The sequence below is a fragment of the Sorex araneus genome, chromosome 2 (assembly GCF_027595985.1).
Source record: "Sorex araneus isolate mSorAra2 chromosome 2, mSorAra2.pri, whole genome shotgun sequence".
NCBI lineage: Eukaryota > Metazoa > Chordata > Mammalia > Eulipotyphla > Soricidae > Sorex > Sorex araneus.
The window spans coordinates 211,703,946-211,729,167 of record NC_073303.1 but is presented as its reverse complement, the minus strand read 5'-3'; the positions used below and the strand labels follow the sequence as shown (position 1 = coordinate 211,729,167).

Sequence of the window (25,222 nt, the reverse complement as noted above, 5' to 3'; positions counted from 1 at the left end):
AGCCAACTTTTAAAGCTTGTATAAGAAGCTAGCTATTGGTTGGACCATTACAGAGTAAGTGACCACTGTAACATTTTAGTACTTCATGCACCTCCTTGCCCTTCTCTAGCTCTGTTCCCCGTATCTCATCTCTTTGCACCTCCCATAATTTCTTTCTTTCTTTGTGTGTGTGTTTGTGTATGTGTGTGTGTGTGTGTGTGTGTGTGTGTGTGTGTGTGTGTGTGTGTGTGGTTGGTAACACCTGGTGATACTCAGGAATTACTCCAGGCTCGGCACTTGGGAATCACTCCCGGTGGTGCCCAGGACCACGTGGGATGCCAGGGATCAAACCCAGCGAGGCGAATATCCCACCCACCGTACTACCGACCCGGCCTCTTGTTCCCCGGTTCCTGGCCCCCCGACCCGACCCATCTCTCTTCCTTCCAAGAGGCCTTGAGTGAAGGACTAGAGAGCCGGGGTCGGTCCTTTCTACCCCGTGTGACTTCTCCGCAGCCCTGCACACTGCCCTCTGTTCTCCCTCTCCCCACAACCCTTATTTTCCCTCTCAGTTCCCCTCGCCACTCCCAGGTGGTGTCTGGTCTCAGCTGTCTTCCCCCCACCCCTCAGCCCCCTGGGTATGTGCTTTTTCATCCTAACTGCGGGTTCTAGTTTGCTGGCCTTCAGCCACTGGGCTCCAGGCGTGAGCAGCTGCAAGCCACCAGCCGAGCCCCACTTAGTCCCCTTGGTCAGCCCCACTTGAGACCTTGCTCCGGCATCTCTGACCCAGGGGTATGGATTCAAGAATATACTCCAGGAGCCAAAGTGCAGTGGGTAGCGCATTTGCCTTGCCCGCAGCTGACCCCATCCTGTCCCTGGTACTGCATGTCTCCCATTTCCCCATGTTGACCCTCACTCAGGCTTCCTTTCCTGCTGAACATCACTTCCTGGAACTTGCCCTGATCCACATGTTCCCGTCCCCAAGTCAAACGCTTTTCTGGTGATGTCCGTCTGTCCCTCCCCGGTTTACTTTGGGCCACAGCCTGCTGATATGTACTGGTGAGCCCTACCTTCTCTCTAGATAAGTGAACATTCCTGTAGTTTGACCTGCTTTTGGGTAGTTGATTCTGTCTTGATGGTATTTGTGTGCATCTTGGTCTTACTTCCCGTTATACATCATCACCTTTGAGAACAGTCGATTTCAGTTTTCCTGAAGATGAGGAAACAAAATTCCAGAAGACTGAGTCTTGCAGCTGCAGTTATTAAATTCTAAATTAAAATCCAAATTTTTCAACTACCTTCCGTCTACATTTATATATTTAGAGATTTTTAAAAAATTACTAAATGCCTGGCATTTTTTCAGAACATTTTACATATTAACTTATTTAATTCATTTTATTTGTTGGTTTTTTTTTTTTTGCTCTCGAGCCATACCTGACAGGGCCCAGGGGTGACTCTTGGTTCTGCACTTGGAACCACTCCTGGAGGGACTTGGAAGACCATATGGGGTGCTGGGAATCAGACCTGGATTGGTAGCATGCAAGGCATGTGCCCTGTCCCCTGCACAATTGCTTCAGGCCCTGATCCCTATTTGATAGATGAGGAAACTTGATTGAAAGCCATGGACTTTTGTCCTAGAATATATTGTGTGTTTGGGGGTGGAGGGTGAGCATAGGGGGTTTGGGCCACAACCAGCGGTGCTCAGGGCTTTTTCCTGGCTCTGTACTCAGGGATCACTTCTGTCTGCCTTGGGGGACCATATAGAGTGCCAGGGATTGAACCAGGGTCAGCCGTGTGCAAGGCAAATTCCCTACCCGCTGTGCTGTCACTTTAACCCCTAGAGTATCTTCTTGAATCAGCACTCTAGCCTGCCCTCCTAGACAAAAAAAAAAAAAAAAGCAGAAATTGGAAGTGATGGAATGCTAATAGTGATTATTTCACTTTTTTTGTTTATATTTATCAGTACGTCGGGATCAGTACTCTTGTGCACGTTAGCCATAGGCACTCGCTAGGACTTTTCTGAGAGTTATTTCATTCCCCTCCTGCCCATAACCTCAAAAGGGAGACGGTATTTTTGCCAGCCACTTTGCAGTAGATTGGGGCTGGAGCGATAGCACAGCGGGTAGGGCATTTGCCTTGCACACAGCCAACCTGGGTTCGATTCCCAGCATCCCACAGGGTCCCCTGAGCACCGCCAGGAGCAATTCCTGAGTGCAGAGGCAGGAGTAACCCCTGAGCCTCGCCGGGTGTGACCCAAAAAGCAAAAAAAAAAAACCAAAAAACCCCACTTTGCAGTAGGTTTAACCAATGAGGACAGAGTCACGCGGTGTGCAGTGTGGGCACGTGTTGAGGTATGTGCATAGGTGTGCAGGCGTGTGTACTGGTGCGTGTGTGTGCATGTGCATGAGTGCTGGCCTGGGCCACCCAGGAGCGTCCATCACACGTCGCAAGGCCGGCCTCCGTTGGTCCCTCACCTTCAGGGACCGAGTCACGATGAAAGCTGTCTTCAGTGTTCCAGCTCTGCAGGGTTACAGGACAGATGAGGACACCAACGGCAAACTCCTGGGGTTTGGGGGTCACACACACACACACACACACACACACACACACGCCTGCTTTCGGCGCTCTCCCTGGAGGCTCACCGGTGCCACCCAGTGGGTCACACACACACACACACACACACACACACACACACACACACACACACACACACACACACACACACACACACACACACACACACACACACACACACACACACACACACACACACACACACACACACACACACACACACACGCCTGCTTTCGGCGCTCTCCCTGGAGGCTCACCGGTGCCACCCAGTGACAGACACGAGCATAGCGACTCACTCATGGGCAAACCGTGGGCTTGCTCTGTGAGGTTGTGGTCGGTCCTTCGGAAAACGTTGCCCAAAAAGCTGGGTATGTTAGGCCAGGGCTTCTCGTAGGTTTACAAGCGTCTGCCAAAACATGTGCTTAGCAAAGCTTTTCCCTTAGGTTTCATCCTTGCAGAATGAAATTAGATTATTAATCGGTGTAATAACCTTTAAAAGACTGGGGGATTACTGAGACTCTTACTGTTGTTTTGTTTTTCTTATTCTGACTTGTATTATGAGGGAAATAAATGATTGCGAACACTGGGTATAATGAACAGAATGAGTTTGCCTTGTCCCGCACGCTTGCTGTTTCTAAGGCTAGTCCTCAAATGTCTCCATATATTTCTTCCATAAAATGATCTACTTAGGGGCTAGAATGATAGCACAGTGGGTAGGGCATTTGCCTTGCACATGGCAGACCCGGGTTCAATTCCCAGCATCCCATATGGACCCCTGAGCACCGCCAGGGGTAATTCCTGAGCACAGAGCCAGGAGTGACCCCTGTGCATCTCCGGGTGTGACCCAAAAAAGGAAAAAAACAAAAACAAAAGCAAAAAACGATCTACTTCATGTTCTTTCACTAAGGAAGAAACCTGTTGATTTTCAAAACCCGATCATGCTCAGGGGCCTCGATAGCAGTGAGGGATGAGCAGATCCAGGTGGGCGATGTGGGCGAAGGTGGATTTGACGCCAAGAGGACCCTCCGTCGTATGCCCAGACAGCCTTCTTGGTGGCTGTTAAACGCAAAACACGGCCCACCCAGTCATACAGACAAGTCACACACCCGAGACGCTTGGCCTGCATTCCAGGGCATCTTCCCGGAGACCAAGGTTCCATCTGGGCAGCACTTGCCCACAGAGAGTCTGTGGTATTCCAGAGACCGTTCTTGTATGAGGGAACGTCTTTGACCCTTCATTTCACTCCATCTAGGCGATTCATATTTTTGGGCACACGTTTGCATAAGAATCCTCTGTTCTTACGCAACTTCACTCACATAATAGCAGCAGTCATAGTGTATGTGTTCTAATCATGGGATCGGTACAAAACACTTAATATTAGGATCTCATTTAATACTCATTGAATTCCCAGACCAAATGCTGTGTGCAAGGCTAAATGCTCTACCCACTGTGCTATGGCTCCAGCCCCCGAATGAGGCGTCAGTGAGACCCGACTCAACTCTCATGGATTCTATCGAGTTATACTGGCTGGTGACCGAGCAGCCTGTGAATGTTATTGAGTGTGTGGCAGGGAACACTTTCCTTGCTGTCCTAAGCCTCCTTAATTTTCATGTGGAGAAGACAGGTACTCTGGGAATTCGATGTGTATTAAATGAGATCCTAATATTAAGTGTTTTGTACAGATCCCATGATCATTGTGAGATTGTAACCCAAACATGAAAGCTTGTAACTATCTCACGGTGATTCAGTAAAATTTTAAAAATTTAAAAAAGAGCAAGGAGCGACCCCTGAACATCGCCAGATGTGGCCCCATTTTTTTAAAAAATAAAAGTTTGGGGTCTACAGCCCTTTCTGGTATCTTTCTGAGCGTCCTTTTCATTCAGTTGCGTACTTAGATACAGGTCAGGAAGAGCACTGTGTGGGGGGCACACAGGAGGCCCAGGCCCAGGCCCTGCACGGTGGGACCCTGATCATCGAGCCCGCGTGACCCCCGATGTTGAGGTTGGGGCCTCAAGCCAAATACATCTCCCACTTCAGAAATGTTTGCACGGATCTTAAATTACTTAGGAAAGTGTAATGATCTTCCTGTTGTGTTTAGTTTTAAGGTTTGGATTTATTTCAGATTTACTTTTATTCGGTGATTCAAAGTAGGTTTGTATAATGGATATATTAAAAAATGACTTATTCTCCCATTGAGAGAACCTGGCAAGCTACTGAGAGTTTCCTGCCCGCATGGGAGAGCCTGGCAAGCTCCCTGTGGCGTATTCATATGCCAAAACCAGTAACAATGCTGGGTCTCATTCCCCTGACCCTGAAGAGTCTCTAATGCGGCACCATTGGGAAGGATAAGTAAAGAGAGGCTTCTAAAATCTCAGGGCTAGGATGAATGGAGACGTTACTGAGACCGATCTAGAAAGTCAACGATCAACAGGATGATGATGATGAGGATGATAATGATGATGATGATAAAATTGAGGATTTTTTTTTATTTACACTGAGGTACATAATACAGAAGTAAGATTAGAACTGACATAAGACCCAACTATCATTCTTTCATTTATAAATCCAAAAGAAATCAAGGCAGTGTCTCAATAAACCAACAGCATTTTTGTGTTCATTGCAGCATTGATTATAATAGTCAGGATACTGATAAAACAAAATTATTGTAACACACGCCCACCCCACCCCACACACGCAAATCCTCGTTAATAACAAGAGGGAGAAATGGTACATACAGCGGGTAGGTCACTTGTCTTGCTGCGTGTAACCTACCTGGCTTCACTCCCTGGCACTGTATATAATCCCCCAAGCACAAAACCAAGAGTAAGACATGAGTTCAGCCAGGTCTGTCCCCAAAACCATCACTGTCACTGTATCACTGTCATCCCGTTGCTCATCGATTTGCTCGAGCAGGCACCAGTAACGTCTCTATTGTGAGACTTGTAATAATAATAAAAAGTCTTTTAAAATAAATCCTGCCACTTTCAGGGTCGGGGAATGAGACCCAGCATTGTTACTGGTTTTGGCATATAAGTACACCACGGGGAGTTTGCGACATTCCCCTGACCCTGAAAGAGCCTCCAGTGCGGCATGGTTGGGAAGGACGAGTAAAGAGAGGCTGCTAAAATCTCACAGCTAGGACAAGTGGAGACGTTACTGAGAACATTCAAGAAATTCGACGATCAATGGGATGATGATGATGATGATGATGATGATGATGATGATGATGATGATGATGAAATCCTGCCACTTGTCCAACATGAAAGAACTTACAGGAGGATATTATGCTCGGAGAGATAAACCGGGCAGAGAGAAGCAATAGGATATCATCTCACACGTGGAACCTGAAGTTCAGCCTACAGAAGTAGAGGATAGAGGGGCGGCAGGGAGAACTGGGTGCTCTAAGGTATAGAGTTTTGCTGAGGCCACATAAGCGGGTTGTGGAGATGTAATGTCCTTCTTGGTGATGACACTTGCCCGAGCTTGCTTGGGTGCTCGAAAGATTGTAGGTTGCAGATATTAAACACAACCTTTGCTGACCACAAATAAGTTTTGTTTCTGCAGCTTTGATAAAGTTGGAAAGAGATACAAAGTATATCATTTCGGTTTTATGATTATTTCCTTGGACTGGAGCGATAGCACAGCGGGTTGGGCATTTGCCTTGCACGCGGCTGACCCGGAATCGATTCCTCCGTCCCTCTCGGAGAGCCCAGCAAGGTACCGAGAGTATCCCGCCCACACGGCAGAGCCTGGCAAGCTCCCCGTGGCGTATTCGATATGCCAAAAACAGTAACAAGTCTCACTATGGAGATGTTACTTGTGCCCGCTCGAGCAAATCTATGAACAACGGGAGGACAGTGCTACAGGACAGTGCTACAGTGCAATTATTTCCGTAAAGGCCTCTAAGAATCTTGGATTTTTGTTGAATTGATACGCTAGGACAGAATCTAGCTGCATGGTGTGATGGTTAATAGCCACCAGCAGAGGGCGCACCTGCTCATCCTCCTGGTTGAATTTCGCTCTCAGCTTGAAAATTAAGGTTTGTGGAAAAGGGTCTACCTCGAGGGGGCTGGAGCATCAGTGCAGCCGGGAAGGAGCTTGGCTTGCACACAGCCGACCTGGGCTTGAAATGGAGCCGGGGGTTAGCCCTGAACACTACTGGCCAGAAACCCACCCACCCCCACCCTCCAGGGCTTTTTTTTTTTTTTTTTGCTTTTTTGGGTCACACCCGGCGATGCACAGGGGTTACTCCTGGCTATGGACTCAGGAATTACTCCTGGCAGTGCTCAGGGGACCCTATGGGATGCTGGCATTCGAACCCGGGTCGCCCGCATGCAAGGCAAACGCCCTCCCCGCTGTGCTATGGCTCCAGCCCCCCTCCAAAGCTTTTAAACTGATTTCTAGGAAGACGCTAGCATCCTTGCTCCCCAAACCTGTCCCGACTGTGACCTGTCGCCGTCTGTGTAGGTCCCAGGAGGAAGTACCATGTGCGGCTCCTGGCGTACAGCGGCCTTGAAGACGGCTACCAGGCCGACCAGACCGTCAGCACCCCGGGCTGCGTGTGTGAGTAACTCGGGCTCCCAGCAGGCCGGGCCTCGCTGCTCGTGGGGTTTAGAGGGTTCCTGACTTTCATCCTCCCCGTAGTCTGTTGGACAGATATGTGCTCAGCAAACATTTCCAGGAGACGGCTGCGTGTCAATTGCAGGAGACTCCGAGCAGTTTCTCCGGGCGGGGCGTATGGGGGGGGGGGTGCTCTGTCTTTTGTGGGGGTCACACCCGCAGTGCTCAGGCCTTACTCCTGACCCTGCACACAGGGATTACCCCAGGCCATGTGGGGTACCTGGGATCTTGCCTGCATCGGCGGTTGCAGGACAAGTGCCCGACCCACTGCCACTGTCCTATCTCTCCTGCCCCTCGTGTGCTGGTGTGTGTGTGTGTGTGTGTGTGTGTGTGTGTGTTTTATTTTGTTTTTTAATTTTTTTTGCTTTTGGGGTCACACCCAGCGATGCTCAGGGGTTCCTCCTGGCTCTGCACTCAGGAATTACTCCTGGCGGTGCTTGGGAGACCATGTGGGATGCCGGGGATTGAACCCGGGTCAGCCGCGTGCAAGGCAAACGCCCTCCCCGCCTCTGTACTATCTCCAGCCCCTCACGGGCCGTGTTTGTTCTGCTCAGCGCTTGTGTGGCTTACGGCGGGTGTAGCCTGAATGCCTTGGCCCCTCTGCGCAGGGCTGGCGGCAGTGCCCCGCCCCTGCCTGTGGCTCCCGTCGACCAAGGGCAGATCATTCCTCATTTCTTCTGGGACTCTGCGTGGGGTGCTCAGACTCACTCCCTACGAGCCTTGAGCCCTGGTGGGGGGCGCACACCTGAAGCCCCCCCCCAGACCGGGGCGAGGGTCTTGGCCCCTTCCCGCGCCCTCCCCCAGGGCTCTCAGACCCGCACTGCCCTTCCCCCGCAGCCGTCCGTGACCGCCTGGTGCCGCCCCCGCCGCCCCCGCACCACCTCTACGCCAAGGCCAACGGCTCGTCCTCGGTGTTCCTGCACTGGCGGAGACCCGCCTTCACGGCGGCCCAGGCCGTCAACTACACCGTGCGCTGCAACCCCGTGGGCCTGCAGAACGCCTCCCTGGTCCTCTACCTGCAGACGTGAGTGGCTGCCCCGGGGGGACAGGGACCAGCCGAGGGGCTGCGGAGGGGTAAGGACAACGGAGCCAGAGGGAAGGGGAAAGGCGCGGGGGGGCAGGAGGCATGGCCCGCGGTTCCCGCTTCTCTGACGGTGCGCCCATCCCCGTCTCTGGGGACACATCACGTGGCGGAGGGTCTTCGTGTGTTTGAAGCCCTGAGCAGCCCCCAGGGCGGACCTCCAGCCGACACCCCCCCTCAAAATAAAAGAAAGCAAAAAAGAGGAAAGAGAGGGCTGGAGCGATAGCACAGCACAGCGGGTAGGGCATTGGCCTTGCACGCGGCCGACCCGGGTTCAATTCCCAGCACCCCGCATGGTCCCCAGAGCACCGCCAGGAGTAATTCCTGAGTGCAGAGCCAGGAGTAACCCCTGTGCACGGCCAGGTGTGACCCAAAAAGAAATATATATATATTTACATATGTGTATATATATATATAAAGAAGAGGAAAGAAAGAAGTGTGGCAAATCAGAAAAGGGAGGGGAGGGGATTAGAGGGGAGGGGAGGAGAGGGGAGAGCAAAGGAAAGGGGAGGGGGGCAGGTAACAGCTCTAGAAGGTCAGCGCGTGTCCTGCCTGCCCCGGGGGGGCGCCAGCCTCCCGGAGACGCTGCCCCCCGCGCTAACGTGGCCCGTCCCGTCCTTGCAGGTCCGAAACGCACGTGCTGGTGCAGGGCCTGGAGCCCAACACCAAGTACGAGTTCGCCGTGCGCCTGCACGTGGCGCAGCTGTCCAGCCCCTGGAGCCCCGTCGTCTACCACTCCACGCTTCCGGAAGGTACCGAGAGGGTCCCCGGGGGGACTTCCTCTCGCCGTGCATCCGTCTGGCAGCGTCAGGGCGCAGGGCGGCCAGGGGCGCGTGCACAACACCTGCCCGGCGCGCACGCGGCTGCTGCCCTGTCGCCCACACACTGCCCGGCGCGCGGGGCCACAGCGCGACCGCCCCAGCCCACGGCAGCCTGCCGGGAAGGGAGGGGGACCAGAAGCGGGCGGGAGTCCCGAGGGTGCTCCAGGGCCCCGCCCTGCAGACGCCTGTCACCTGCGCATGCGCGCATGCAGACAGGGTGTGTCGGGGGTCGGGGGCTGGCTTTCCCGCAGGGGTGGGCGCACTGTGCAGTAGTTTCTCGTGAATGTTTCCGCGGCCAGGTGGCTGCGGTTGGGGTGTCATTGTATGCTCAGGGTGAGCTGCAGAGAGGTGAAGATGCGGGCAGGGGTCATCCCCACCTGGGTGGGGGTCACCATGCCCGTCCTGAGTGCTGAGCAGCCCCATGCCAGCTGCTGCGGTGCTGGGGTCATGACATTTGCTGACACTTGGATGGACACGGAGAGTATCACCCTGGGCGAAAGGAGGCAGAGGGAGAGGAACAGGCAAGAGTGATTGCACTGGAGCTGGAGCGATGGCACAGTGGGTAGGGCATTTGCCTTGCCCGCAGCCGACCCGGGTTCGATTCCCAGCATCCCATATGGTCCCCTGAGCACCGCCAGGGGTGATTCCTGAGTGCAGAGCCAGGAGTAATCAATCCCTGTGTATCGCTGGGTGTGACCCCCCCCAAAAAAAAGCAAAAATAAATTATTTTGAAAAAAATAGGTTTTCCTCAGCTGGTGAGCAGGTCCCGCCAGAGAGGGTCGAGGAGAGCCTGGCTCAGAGATGGGCGCGAAGGTCGCCCTGCCACACCCAGTGATGCTCAGGGGTTACTCCTGGCTCTGCACTCAGGAATTACTCCTGGCGGTGCTTGGGGGACCATATGGGATGCTGGGGATCGAACCCAGGTCGGCCGCGTGCAAGGCAAACGCCCTACCCGCTGTGCTATCGCTCCGGGCACCCCCCCTGCAGTTTTGAAGTGGTGATGCGGTGCGCACCGGGGCTCACGCCCCCTTTTGCCGGGTTACACTCTCGGGGGGGGGTGGGGGGGATGGAGAGAAGAGATGCCGGGATGGCACATGGCTGTGTGGGACGTGAAGGGCTTGAGCTCACGGTCACACAAGTGTGCGAGGCTGCAGCAGCTCAGGGCGGGGGAGGGGGCGGGAGCATCGTCACTCACAGATTTGCAAAAACGGAGTTTGGAGGGTTTGATGATGGAGGGGGAAGGGGGTGGCTCTAGGTTTTCAGACTCACTGGTCAGCGGGTCATGATCCCCAGCGGGTCACAGTCCTCCGGCCTCTGACGGGTCCTTTCTGCCCCTGTGCGCAGCGCCCGCGGGCCCGCCGGTGGGGGTGAAAGTGACGCTGATCGAGGACGGCACAGCTCTGGTGTCCTGGAAGCCCCCCGACCGCCCCGAGACAGTGGTGACCCGGTACACGATCCTGTACGCCTCGAGGAAGGCCTGGATCGCAGGGGAGTGGCAGGTCCTGCACCGCGAAGGTAAACGGGCTCGGGGGTGCCGGGAAGGGGGGAGGGGAGGGAAGGGGAGGGAAGGTCGTGAGGGGGGTCACAGGGAAGGACCGAGGGTTTGTTTCCGGTTTGCATTTATAAAGAAAAAAAGAAGTATGTTGTTGTTGATTTCTTTTTAAAGTTTAAGCACCACGATTTACAAAACTCTGGTGGGGCTGGAGTGATAGCACAGCAAGAGGGCGTTTGCCTTGCATGGTGGCTGGCCCGGGTTCGATTCCCAAAATCTCCTATGGTCCCCCGAGCACTGCTGGGAGTAATTTCTGAGTGCATGAGCCAGGAGTAACCCCTGAGTGTCGCCGGGTGTTACCTAAAAAGCTCCCATTTTTTGATGTGGTTGATTGCATTTTTCTCAAGTATTTTATTTTATTTTATTTTATTTTATTTTATTATTGCTTTTTGGGCACACCCAGCGATGCACAGGGATTACTCATGACTCTGGACTCAGGAATAACCTCTGGCGGTGCTCGGGGGACCCTATGGGATGCTGAGAATGGAACCCGGGTCGGCCACGTGCAAGGCAAACACCCTAGCCGCTGTGCTATCACTCCAGCCCCTCACGTGGGTCTTTAGCTGTTGGATTATTTAGGTATAACCCAGGAACATGCAACCAGGCTGGCTCATCTCGCATTGTCTGGACGTTTAGCTGCCGCAGTCGAGTGACCTGAAGGGGACAGTGAACCACGACTTCATCTCCCAGATCACCTCGACAGCTGTGTTTCACAGAGAAACACATTAACTGGGGGCCAAGGCAGTGGCACAGCGGGTAGTGCCTTGCACACGGCCGATCTGGGTTTGATCCCCGGCATCCCATAGGGTCCCCTGAGCCGGCCAGGAGTAATTCCTGAGTGCAGAGCCAGGAGTGCGCAACACCGGTGTGACCCAAAAAGAAAAAAAAATTACACTCCTGGTTTAAAACAGAATGGCATTATTTGCCATTTAAGGGTGAAAATATATACATACATATATTTTTTTTTCATCCATATATCAGCTCATCTAACTTTGGATACCATGAGTGACTTAAACAGAGGGAGAGAGAGAGAGAGAGAGAGAGAGAGAGATGGAGAGAGAGACAGAAGAAGAGAGAGGGAGGGAGGGAGGGAGGGAGGGAGGGAAGAGTAGGAGGGAGAGAGGAAGGGAGGGCGGGAGGGGAGAGAGAGAGAGAGCACATAAAATAAAAATCCAGGGGCTGGAGCGATAGTACAGCGGGTAGGGCGTTTGCCTTGCACGCGGCCGACCCGGGTTCAAATCCCAGCATCCCATATGGTCCCCTGAGCACCGCCAGGGGTAATTCCTGAGTGCAGAGCCAGGAGTAACCCCTGTGCATCACCGGGTGTGACCCAAAAACCAAAATAAATAAATAAATAAAAATCCAAACAAAATATCATGATACTTTAGGGACAGAGAGTACAGCGGGTAAGACGCTTGCCTTACATGTGTACATGTGGCTTATCTTGATTTTGTACCTTGTCATTGCCACATGGTCGTCCTGAGCCTGACCAGAAATGATCCCCAAGTGCAGAGCTAGGAGTAAGCCTTGAGCACTGCGCAGTGGAGCCCCCAAATGAAACAGCACACACACACACACACACACACACACACACACACACACACACACACACTCCTCTCTCTCTCCATGTGTCTCTGTCTCTGTCTCTCTCTGTCTCTGTCTCTCTCTCTCAATGTCATGCTATTTTTCAAGACCACCGACTAAAACGAATTCCAGGGAAGGGGGGTGATACAGAGGAAGTGTGTCCTGTGCAGTGTCGAGGGAGAACTCGGGCAGATGGAAGTGCACGCAGTAAGCATGTCTGCACATGTGCACACAGCAGTTCACCTCGGTGTTCGTGACGAGAGGTTGTCCTTTTCTTCAGATTTGCTTTCTAGACCTTCTGCAGTGCCTGTGTGTTGACTTGCGTCATGAGGAAACCTTGAGCGTTTTCTCCTAGCAGCCGTGGAAGGAAGGGGAGGCGGGGCGGGGGTTTCTGGGCGGAGGGTCATTTGGGGAAGGTCAGCGCAGTACAGCTGTGAAGGCGGGTGGAGAGACTCCCCAGGACGTCTGAAACTCTGCTCCTGGCACTTTTCAGTGTCGTGAACCCCTGGCAAACCAGTGCCAGGTGATGTGAACAGGAAAGGAATGTGATTTCTGGGAGAATCACTGTAGCACTGTCGTCCTGTTGGTCATTGATTTGCTCGAGTGGGCACCAGTAACATCTCCATTGTGAGATTTGTTGTTACTGTGTTTGGCATATCGAATATGCCACGGGTAGCTTGCCAGACTCTGCTGTGCGGGCAAGATACTCTCGCTAGCTTGCCGGGCTCTCCGAGAAGGATGGAGGAATTGAACCCGGATTGGCCGCGTGCAAGGCAAATGCCCTACCCGCTGTGCTATTTCAGTTTACGGGCAACAGCATGAAACATTGCTGAATTCCTTACGGGTCTCTTTCTAGGGGCGATCACCATGGCTCTGCTGGAAAACCTGGTGGCAGGAAACGTGTACATCGTCAAGATCTCTGCGTCCAACGAGGTGGGAGAAGGCCCCTTCTCAAATTCCGTGGAGCTGGCTGTGCTTCCAAAGGAAAGTTCGGAATCAAATCAGCGGCCCAAGAGACTAGATTCTGCTGACGCAAGAGGTCTGTATACCGCACAGCCACTGCGCTGACTGGATTTTCATGCTCAGGGGTTCCTCCTGGCTTATGCACTCAGGAATCACAGGAGCACACAGGAGTGATTCCTGAGTGCTCAGGGGACCATACGGGATGCTGGGAATTGAACCCGGGTCGACCGAGTGCAAGGCAAACACCCTACCCGCAAATGCACTCCCCCACCCCCACCCGGTCTCTACCTCTGGCCCAAGCCAGCTCTGTTCCCTGGGTGGTGCTGTGGGAGTCAGGTCTGTGGGGCTACACGCTCCTTCTCTCCTCACCACGAGGAGGCCGACTTCACTCAGCATCACCTGCAGCTTTCAGACCACTGTGTTCTAGAAGCAGCTTTCCCCACAGTGCACCCACCAAGACAAAGCCATCACCCTCGTGACCGGGTTGAAGGTGGCGTCTGAGAGGTTGGCGGTGGTGGTGGTGTCCAGGCTGAGGAGAGTGTGGCGTTCAGGAAGGAACGCCAGTCTTTCCAGGAGGGAAGGTGTTTCTTTCCGGCAAGCAATGGGGGGGGGGGTGGGGAACTCTTCCCTAGAGAGCCGCGCTGGGGCTGGAGCCCTAGGATAAGGGGTGGGGCATTGCCTTGATGCAGTGAACCGGCATCCCATAGGGTCCTCCGAGCACCACCAGGAAAAATTCCTAAGTGCAGAGCCAAGAGTAACCCCTGAGTATTCCTGGGTGCTCAGCGAGGACCCCAAAAGCCAAAAAGAATTTTAAGGGGCTGGAGTGGAGTGGTAGCACAGTGGGTAGGGCATTGGTCTTGCATGTGGCCGACCTGGGTTCGATTCCCAGCATCCCATATGGTCCCCCAAGGCCCAAGGACCACCAGGAGTAATTCCTGAGTGCAGAGCCAGGCAGGAGTAACCCCTGTGCATCGAGGGGTGTGACCCAAAAAGCAAAAAAAAAAAAAAAAAGAATTTTAAAAAGAACTGCCCTCCCTCCACATGGACAGCTTGTTCTGAGGGGAGTTGGGACCCCTCTATGGCCTAGGGTCAGAGACCCTTTCCTCCTTTTACGTGGCCTCCAGGAAGAGCAGTGCAGGACAGGTGCAGCCTGAAAGGAGGAAATGGGCTTTTGTGTGTGTGTGTGTGTGTGTGTGTGTGTGTGTGTGTGTGTGTGTGTGCCAGACACAGCCAGGCAGTTAGGAGCACAGGAGTGTGTGTGTGTGTGTGTGTGTGTGTGTGTGTGTGTGTGTGTGTGTGCCAGACACAGCCAGGCAGTTAGGAGCACAGGAGTGTGTGTGTGTGTGTGTGTGTGTGTGTGTGTGTGTGTGTGTGTGTGTGTGTGTGCCAGACACAGCCAGGCAGTTAGGAGCACAGGAGAGAGCCAGCTGCAGGGGCATCAGAGAAGTGGAGAGAGAGCCTTGCATGACTTCCCAGATACCTCGCTGGGTTGTGTGATGCTGGGCGTCAACCCCAAGGCCTCACACATGCAAGGCTGCGTCCTGCTGCTGAGCCACACCCCAGGCCCGCAGGTGACCCGGCTACCACCCTGTAAAGGACCCGGAACCGGAACCTACAGCACAGTTAGGAAGGCGCTTGCCTCACACCCGAGATTCCTGGCATCCCGCCGGGTACCCTGAGCCCTGCGGGAGTGATCCCTGAGGTCTGGGGGGGCTCACTGAGCACCACCCTTGTGCCCACCCTCACTCCCCAACAGTTTGAGGCACACAGAGAGCATATTAGACACACAGAGGCAGGGACCCCACCCCGGACCGGGTGATTCGGATTCTGTTGTACTACATCTGAACACACGGAGATCTCTCAAGTGCAAACGAAGCCTCAGTGTGCGTGTCCGCTTTCAGGAGGACGACATGACAGTCCCCTTTGGCTCCTTGGGAACACCTGCGCCCTGTTCCTTTAAATATTACAAGTTGTGAACTGACTCAGGTCTGATAACCCCACACTGTATCTATAATTCATGCTTAAGCTCTTCAAAATTGGAAGGAAAGCCCATCTTCCAGATTGCCAACGAAAACACGTGTTTTCTGTTTCGACGTAAATTTAATGGTCGAGTTTTCCTATAAAATGTTTTTTTTTTTTTTGCTTTTTTTTGGGGGGGTCACACCCGGCAATGCACAGGGGTTACTCCTGGCTCTGCACTCAGGAATTACCCCTGGCAGTGCTCAGGGGACCCTATGGGATGCTGGGAATCGAACCCGGGTCGGCCACGTGCAAGGCAAACGCCCTACCCGCTGTGCTATCGCTCCAGCCCCCAAGTTTTCCTATAAAATGAAGGGGAAGTAGTGTGGACAGGTCCATCTTTGAAGGTTATAGTAAGTGGAGTTGTGGATCTCTCTGACTGATTCTGCGTCACTGTGTTTCCAGCTTACTCAGGCTATTACCATCTGGACCAGAAGTCCATGACGGGCATCGCCGTGGGCGTCGGCATAGCGCTGACCTGCATCCTTGTCTGTGTCCTCATCTTGGTGTACCGGAGTAAAGCCAGGTGCGTGGCTGTCGCCGGAACTGCAGGAACGTTTATGCCGCAATAACCAGAGAACGCATGGCTCGGTGAAGTTCCTTTAAGGAGGAGCTGGGATTTTCTGCTGGAAAATTAAACTTATATTTGAGTTTACAGTTTTATAAAATTATAATTATATTTAAATTAAATTTATAATTAATTAAATTAAAATTATATTTTGAGTTCTCACAGCTATAGATGGGAGTTGGAAAAGGGAGGGAATTCCTTTTTGGAGGAGGGCTTCTTCTTTTTTTTTTTCCTTGCAATTTGGAAAAATGACTGTTCCACTTATTTTTATGTGCACTATCAAGGAGCAGACTCGGATCCTCATGCATGCAAAGGCCAGCGTCCTCGCTCCCCAGCAAAGATAACTGGGGTACTCCAGGCATGGAGGAAAACAGATATAGTAACTCAGGATGGCTTGGGCTTTATTGGGATGTTTGTTCGTTTGTTTGCTTGAGCCACGTGCAGCCAGGCTCAAGCTTGCTCTTTCTTTTTCACCTGTAATTAATAAAACTTTTATTTTATTTTTTAATGAATCACTGTGAGGTACAGTTACAGACTTACAAACTTTTGTGCTTATGTTTCAGTCATACAATGGCCGAGTGCCCATCCCTCCACCAGTGTCCATTTTCCACCACCAGTGGTCCCAGCATCCCCTTTTGTTCTCTCTCCTTTTGGGTGTTGTGGTTTGCAGTAGAGGTACTGAATGGCCATCATGTTCGGTCTATAGTCTTTTTTTTTTTTTTTTTTTTTTTTTTTGCTTTTTGGGTCACACCCGGCAATGCACAGGGGTTACTCCTGGCTCTGCACTCAGGAATTACCCCCAGTGATGCTCAGGGGGACCATATGGGATGCTGGGAATCAAACCCGGGTCGGCCGTTTGCAAGGCAAACGCCCTCCCCTCTGTGCTATCGCTCCAGCCCCCTATAGTCTACTTTCAGCCCGCATCTCCCATCCCGAGTTAGCCTTCCAGGCACCTTTTGCTTGGGGGTTTCTTCTCTATCTGAGCTGCCTTTTCCCCCAACATGTGAAGCTGGCCTTCAAGCCATGGAGCAATCCTCCCGGTATTCGTCTCTATAATTTTTGGGTGTTAGTCTCCCATTCTTTTACTTTATATTCCACAAATGAGTGTAGTCTTTCTATGTCTGTCCCTTGTTAAAAACTAAGGAACACCGACGGGTGTGTGCACTTGCGGGCTCTCCGGGCGGCTCTGTCTCACCGCCTGCGTTCGGTGCCCTGGAACCGCTGAGTATGGGCTGGATCGGGACGGCCGTTGGCCAAGGACAGGCTAAGGAAGAACGAGGACCAAGCTGGTTGCTGATTAGTTATTGTTTATTCAATCTTCCATCTTTCTCATCTCCCGCACTCCCAGCTCCATCCTCTGTCTGGATCTACTGCAGCCTCTCTGGATTCTCTTGTCTCTCTCCTCCCTCTTTCTCTCTCCCCCTTGCCCCTAGGCTACACACAGCATAAGAAAGCCCTTCCTGAGGGCAGGGCATTCCAAAGCCCTTCCTGACTCTTAAGGTGTTTTTCTCCTTTCCTTAGTCCAAACACTCATTAACATCTTAATACTAGTTATTTTTGGATGGACACAGCAAGAGATACATTGAGGCTTGCAAGGCAGCTCTCCTGGCAACATCTTGCCACAGACTCAGACTACAGCACTCATGTCAGATTAATCATTCCTCACCCTAGCAGGGTCCGAATCTAGTTATTACTTTTTAGATCATGATAGCATTTGTCCACGACCAAGCTCTTAACTTATAGTTAAGCATTAGGCGCTTTGGCCAGGCCCATCTCGATGCCAGGGTAGCACACAACTCACCGCTTGCCCTGGGTCTGTCCCCTCCCTCATCGGGACCCTGCTTTTGGGGGTGCTAGGAAGTAAGGGCAGCTAAGGCTTAGGTTGAGAGAACAGATTCCCAGGAGGAAAATATCATGTAGAGTCAAATGACTCCCAGGTTACCAAAGCATAGCATTTGCTAAGTCTTCCTGTGTCCATACAAAAAGGACATGGCTCTGAATAAACTATGCAAAGGACTCAAGGAGAAGAGAAAAACAATATTTACAAGTCAACAGAACACTAAGAAAGAAGCTACAAATAAACACAGAGGAATGGGAGCACTGTGATGGGAGTAACCCAGTAAACCTAAACTACCTGAGGCTATGTTATCCTACAGTCCCTCTCTTTCTGACTCATTTCACTTAACATGATTCTTTCCATGTTGATCCACCTATGTGCAAATTTCATGACTTCATCTTTTCTAACAGCTGCATAGTAGATGTTTGGATGTTTGTGTAGATGTACCAAAGTTTCTTTAACCAGTTGTCTTTTCTAGGGCACTCAGGTTTTTTCCAGATTCTAGCTATTATAAATAGTGCTGCAATAAACATGCAAATGCAGATGTCATTTCTACTATACTTTTTTGGATCTCCGGGATATATTCCCAGAAGTGGTCTTGCTGGGTCAAATGGAAGCTCAATTTCTAATTTTTTGAGAAGTGTCCATACTGTTTTCCAAAAGGGCTGAACCATTTGGCATTCCCACCAGCAGTGGAGAGTCCCTTTCTCCCCACATCCACGCCAACACCAGTTGCTTTTGTTCTTCTGGATGTGTGCCAATCTCTGTGGTGTGAGATGATATTTCATTGTTGTTTTGATCTGCATCTCCCTGATGATTAGTGACTTAGAACATTTTTTTCATGTGTCTTTTGGCCATTCAAATCTATTCTTTGAGAAAGTTTCTGATATTTCACCACCCCATTTTCTGATGGGGTTGGATGTTTTCTTCTTGTAGAGTTCAGCCAGTGCCTTTTATATCCTTGATAGCAACCCCTTATCAGATGGGTATTGGGTGAATATCCTTTCCCATTCTGTAGATTGTCTTTGTATTTTGGTCACGATATCTTTTTTTTTTTTCTTTTTGGGTCACACCCGGCGATGCACAGGGGTTACTCCTGGCTCTGCACTCAGGAATCACCCCTGGCGGTGCTCAGGGGACCATATGGGATGCTGGGAATCGAACCCGGGTCGGCCGCGTGCAAGGCAAACGCCCTACCCGCTGTGCTATTGCTCCAGCCCCGGTCACGATATCTTTTGAGGTGCAGTAGCTTCTTAGTTTAAGATAGTCCCATTTGTTTATCTCTGTTTCCACTTGCTTGATCAGTGGGGTGTCATCTTTGAAGGTACCTTTAGCTTCAGTGTCTTGGAGGGTTTTGCCGACCTTGTCTTCAATGTGCCTTATGGATTCTGGTCTAATGTTGAGGTCTTTAATCCATTTTGATCTGATTTGTGTACATGGTGTTAGGTCGAGGTCTGAACCCATTTTTTTGCATGTAGCTGTCCAGTTTTGCCAGCACCATCTGTTGAAGAGGCTTTCCTTGCTTCAAGACCAGCACCTACCTGCTGTGCTCTCTCCAGCTCAGGGCTGGTACTTGGTAAACTCAGAACATCTGAAGTTTGACTATTGCTAAAATATCAATAGTCATTGAACTTAACTAATTTCTGTGTTTTAGCTGTTGTTGTTGTTGTTTGTTTGTTTGTATAGGGGTCACACCCAGTGGTGTCAGGGGACCCTGCACTGTCAAGGGTGAACTTGACCTCCTTCATGGAAAGTATCTCACAAGCTCCTGTATTTAACCTTTCAGACTTAGGGTTTTGCTTTTATTCTCTCTCTCTCTCTCTCTCTCTCTCTCTCTCTCTCTCTCTCTCTCTCTCTCTCTCTCTCTCTCTCTCTCTCTCTCTCTCTTTTATCATCCTCCTGGTGATTCAGGAGTCGCTCCTGGGGAGACTGTCTAGCACCAGGAATGAACCCAGGGCGAAACAGGCGCTCCAGCCCTTTGGGCCATCACTGTGGCTCCTCCTTAATTTTCTTTTTCGTTTTCAGATTTTTTTTTTTTTGAATCACAGTGAAATACAGCCTTCTAAATTTTCTTAAGGTTCTTCTCAAACCAAAGTCAAATTCTGTACCACTTTTAGTGACCCATCCTGGATTCCTTTCCTGCGCATGTTGTGCAATTCACGTGTGTCTGTTATTTGCGTTTGGAAATACAGTAAAGAAACATGTTAATGGAGAGTTTTAGCACCTTTTGGTCCACCGAGCAGATTTAGTTTTACTGTCCCAAGTTTCTCAGCTTCGGTTTAGTTCTTGTGAATGTGATTCCTGAGAGCCAGGATCACACTGGGCCTCATGCATGTAAGACAGGCGCACACGTGTGGGCCCAGTACCGCTTTCCCTCCCGGGGAGAGGGGGAATTGGTAAAAGTTTCATGCTGACTGTTTCTGTGATGGCTGACTCTTGCAGAAGTGACGCTTAGGTAAATTATCCATTGTTCATTGGCATTAAGGGGATTTTGTTTTTCTTTCTTTCTCTTTTTTAGTTTTTGAGCTATACCTGGTGGTGCTCGGGGCTTTTTCTGCGCTCAGGGATCATTCCTGGAGGGACCCAGGTCCATTATGGGTGCCAGGACTCTAACAGGGGTGTCGTACACGCAAGGCAAGCACCCTACTTGGTGTACTGTCTCTCCCGCGCTGCTAATTGACATTTAAATTGTTCTGTTAGTGTGCTAATATGCAGGCCTGAAGCACAACATATGATTTTAAAATCTAAACTTATAAGTTATTTTAAGTTTTATTATAAACTGGTAAGTTTAAACTATAACCATTTAAACATTTAAAAATTCCATTATTGGGCTGGAGTGATAACACAGTGAGTAGGGCATTTGCCTTGCACGCGGCTGACCCGGGTTCGATTCCCAGCATCCCATAGGGTCCCCTGAGCATTGCCAGGAGTGATTCCTGAGTGCAGAGGCAAGAGTAACCCCTGTGCATCGCCAGGTGTGACCCAAAAAGAAAAAAAGAAACACTCCATTATTTTCAAAATAACGTTCATGTACATTCAGCTTTGATACATTTGTCTAAATCTTCGTTAAAGTTAGAACATTTTTCTTTTTTAAAAATAAAAATTATGTTTTTGTTTTTGTTTGGGACCCACACCCTGTGGTGCTCAGAGCTATCCCGGCTCTGTGCTCAGGGATCACTCACGTAGGGCTCGGGGGCCACTCGGGGTGCTCGAATCCAAAACCAGTTTGGCTACGTTTAAGCAAGGGCCTCTCCCAATGGACTGTTTCCAGCTTTCCCTTTTTTTAATTTATTTTTTTGGATAAACAATATTCCAGGAAATCCTCTGCTTCGAAGACATCACAGAGTGGAACTCAGCAGTCATCTCGCCCTGGCGCTTCTCTCCCTGCTGGCCTTGAAGTAGGAAAGACCCTGGAGCAAGCCGTAGAGAACCAAGAGTCGTTGGTGAGAATGCCGAGCAGCTTCGTTGATGCAAAGGTACTCAGCATCCGACACCGACCTCCCGTGCCCCTGCCCGCCCACCGCCCTTCCTCTTCTCCTTTGCTGACCCAAAGTGCTTGTGTTGAGGGTATTATTGCATCCGAATCCGTATATCCACAATGAACTGTGAAAAACTGCACTGAGGTTCTTACGTTCACATGCGGGGAGAAGAAACCAGGAGTTAAAGGATAAAAGAAGAAAAGATGAAAAAAATAATGAGGAAGCATAAATTCAGTGACGTGAAATTATATTGAACCAAGTAAAGAGACCAGTCAACACTTAGTTAGCCGATACTTAGTCTCATTGTAACAGCTTTGTGTTGACCGGGTGTTCCATGAATCCATATTCTGTCTGGTTTGGCTGGCGATTTTTTTCAGGGGTGGGGCTGCCCCAGCCGGCTGGGTTCAGTGCTCACTCCTAAGGGGTCGCTCGTGGTAGGTCTCTGGGCACCATACGGGGTGCCGAGGATCAAACGTGGGTCACCGGTGTGCAAGGCAAGCACCCTCCCCACTGTACTACCCACTATGCTGTCTCTTACCTTCAGTGTGGCTGACCCAAGTTTGGTCCCTGGCACCCCAGGGGGCCCCAAGTCCCAGCAAGAGTAATCCCTGAGCACTGCCAGGTGTGGCCCTAAAACCAAAAGTAAGAAAAATAAAGAAGGCAGCGAGAATGAAATAGGACAGAAGCCGTCATTTACTATCTGCTCCTTTATAGAACAGATTTGTCAAATTCTTCTATGGTGATCTTTTGAATTTCTTTGGTTTCTGTTTGATGCCCACCTTTTCATTTCTGATTCTGTTTATTAGTGTTCTCTCTCCCTCTCCCTCTCCCTCTCCCTCTCCCTCTCCCTCTCCCTCTCCCTCTCCCTCTCCCTCTCCCTCTCCCTCTCCCTCTCCCTCTCCCTCTCCCTCTCTCCCTCTCTCTCTCCCCTCTCTCTCTCTCTCTCTCTCTCTCTCTCTCTCTCTCTCTCTCTCTCTCTCTCTCTGAGTCTTGCTAGTGGTATATCAATCTTTGAGTTAACAGCTCTTGGTTTCATTGATCTTTTAGATTGTTTTTTGGGTTTCCACGTTGTTAATTTCTGCCCTGAGTTTTGTTATTTCTTTCCTCCTACCTGGTTTGGGCTCCTTTTGTTGGTGATTTTCTAAGATCTTGAGCTGTGAAGTTATTTAACCCACATAACCCACATCAAGTTATTTATGTGGGCCCTTTCTTTCTCCCTGAGATGCTTGCAGAGCTATAAAATTTCACCTTGACACTTTTCTTTCGCTGTGTCCCACAAGTTCTGGTAGCTCGTGTCTTCATTCTCATTTGTTTCCAGGAATGTTTTGATTTCTTCCTTGACTTCCTCTGTGATCCACTCATTATTCAACATTGAGTTGTTTAATTTCCAGGTGTTTGATTTGCTTCTCCTTTTCTGTGTGTGATTAACTTCTATCTTCAGTCCATTCTGGTCTGAAAAGATAGTTGATACAATTTCTATCTTCCTGATTCTATTGAGGTATTTTTTATGGCCCACAATGTGGTCTATCTTGGAAAATATTCCATGTGTACTGGAAAAGAATGTGTATTTGGTTTTGGAGGGATGGAAAGCTCTTTATTGATCTATTAGCCCTCTCTCTTCCACTTCTTCAAAACCATTACTTCCTTGCTGAATTTTAATCTTGTTGATCTATCAAGAGGTGATAGGGCAATGCTGAAGTCTCCAACTACTATTGTATTGCCACCAAAGTCCTCCTTGAAGTTTGTTAGCAGTTGTTTTAAGTATTTTGCTGCTCCTCGTTGGTTGCATATATGTTTGAGGTGTGATTTCTTCCTGATTTACATAGCCCTTGATTATTAAAAAATGGCCTTCGTTGTCCCTTCTAATCTTTTTTAGCCTAAAATCTATGTTGTCGGATACTAGTATGGCCACCCCGGCTTTTTTGAGGGAGTTGTTTGCTAAAAGTATGGTTTTCCATCCTTTGACTTTGAGTCTGTGTTTGCTCTGACTGTTCAGATGTGTTTCTTGTAGGCAGCAGAATGTTGGGTTCAGTTTTTTAATCCATTTTGCCACTCTGTGTCTCTTAATTGGTGCATTTAGACCATTGACATTATATCCCTGTATCACTGTCATCCCCTTGTTCATCGATTTACTCTAGAGGGCGCCAGTAACGTCTCCATTCGTCCCAGCCCTGAGATTTTAGCAGCCTCTCCTTACTCTTTCCCAATGATTGGAGGCTTTTTCAGGATCAGAGGAACGAGACCTGTTATTGTTACTGTTTTGCGCATATTGAATATGCCATGGGGAGCTTGCCAGGCTCTGCCATGCAGACAGGATACTTTTGGTAGCTTTCCTGGCTTTCCGAGAGGCATATATATATATATCCCTCTATGATTTTATGGGAAATGGGTACAGGAGTATTTGTGTTCATGTGTGAGGCTCGGCCAGAGCGTGTGGAAAGCAGCCTGGACGTATCGCCGGTTGGGTAGTGGAGGTTGGCTGCCGGCGTTGGGTCCCTTGGGGCGGGGAGGGCTCTCACCTGCCCCCCTCTGGGGTGCCCCGAGTAAAAACAGCCTCTGGCATGGAGTCTGTGGCATTGGTTATGGGAGCCTCAATTTTTGCTCCCTTCCGAGAGAAGCAACCTTGACCGTTGACATTGAGAGAGATTATTGCCATGGGGTTTTGTGCCATCTTTCTGCAGAAGTTTGTTGTGTTTGTGGGACTTGTCTTGACTTACCGCAGTCCCCTCAGTCTGTCTTTTCAAGTTCGCTTTGAGTCTGTGAAGTTCCTTGTCGTTTATCAAGGAAATAGTGTCTCGGTCCTTCAAGTTTGAGTGAGTTTAGATGGATCAAGTATTGGTGAGGCTGAGTTCATCTCACTGAGTTTTTTCACTGTATCCCATCTGCAAATATAAGAAGTGCTTCTTTCTATGTGATTTCTTTCTTTGATCTTGTTCCTTGCAGTATTGTGTCTCTATCTGTGGTGTTTGTCACTCTGATTATGGTATGTCTTGGAGTTTTGTTGTTGTTGTTGTTAGGGTCTCTTTTAGCTGGTACCCTTCGGGCTCCTTGGATCTGGATGTCTGCATTCTCCAGCTCTGGGACGTCTCAGCAGTGATACCTTTAACTCTTGCTATTTCATTGGGGCTGTGTCCCTGTCCTTCTGGTACTCCAACGATTCATACGTTGTTCCTCTTGAGTTCATTTCCTAGGTCTCTGATTCATGCTACACTATGTTCAGGTCTTTTCCCATTGTATGTTGTTGCCTGCATGCTTTCTGCAGCTCTTCAAGCTCACTGATTCTCTCTGGCTGGAGTCATTCTACTCCTGAGGGCACCCACTGAGTGTTTTATTTCATCTACCGAGTCCTTTACTAGTGACACTTCTGTTCGTAGCTTTCTTATTTCTGCTCTCATTCCTTCCTGTATTTTATTGGCTGTCCGTTCCACTGTTTCTTTCATGTCCTCCTTTAATTTACTGGATATCTGTTCCACCGTTTCTTTGAGCTCATTGAACATCCTCAACACTTCATCTCTGAAAACTTTACTGGAGAGATTGTACTTGTGGGTGTTCCCTGTGGAGGCTTCTGGGCTCTTATTCTTCATCCACTTAGAATTCTGGGCTCTTATTCTTCATCCACTCCTTGTGGTGGGGGTTTGCGCCGTTTCTTCCTGTTGCTGTGGTGGTGTGGAGGTGGGACCCTCCAGTTCACTGTCAGTTTTCTTGCTGCGAGAAAGGATTCTGGATGAGCTCGGTCGATGGTGGTCACCTTTTCCCCCTTCTGGAAGACTCACTTCCTCTTTGGTGCTCCCCTGTGCCTTATGTGAGGCCCCTAGTGCCGCTTCAGAGGGTGTGTTTTTTTAATATCAGGCTTGTTCCATTTCTTGTGTGCACCGTTATTTTGGTGAGATTGGAATAGGCTGTGGCCTGTGGGCCTGGTGTGTTGGGGACGGCCAGGCTGTCCTCGGAGTCAAGGAATGGAGATTGAGATGCGAGTCCCAAGCGCGGGGAAAGGGGACAGTCCCTGCGGCCAGGTGAGCAGCCTCCGCCCCCGAGGCCACATGGCCTGCTGCTGTTGTCCCTGTGGGGCGCGGGCCTGTGGGTGCCTGTGCGGGATTAAAGTCCCGCTTCTTCTTCTTCTTTTTTTTTTTTAAAACGGGTATATAGCG

The 25,222-nt window shown here is 50.3% G+C and overlaps 1 protein-coding gene across 1 annotated transcript in view; it reads left to right on the top strand.

The window, feature by feature from the left end:
* PRTG (protogenin) overlaps window positions 1-25,222 on the top strand; it is a 150,454-nt gene that overhangs the window by 89,317 nt on the left and 35,915 nt on the right. Inside the window, exons 12-18 of the mRNA XM_055124556.1 lie at window positions 7,018-7,113; window positions 8,008-8,194; window positions 8,876-9,003; window positions 10,417-10,587; window positions 13,065-13,247; window positions 15,596-15,716; window positions 20,912-21,071. Coding sequence (XP_054980531.1) covers window positions 7,018-7,113; window positions 8,008-8,194; window positions 8,876-9,003; window positions 10,417-10,587; window positions 13,065-13,247; window positions 15,596-15,716; window positions 20,912-21,071 — 1,046 coding nt within the window. The remainder of the gene's footprint in view (window positions 1-7,017; window positions 7,114-8,007; window positions 8,195-8,875; window positions 9,004-10,416; window positions 10,588-13,064; window positions 13,248-15,595; window positions 15,717-20,911; window positions 21,072-25,222) is intronic.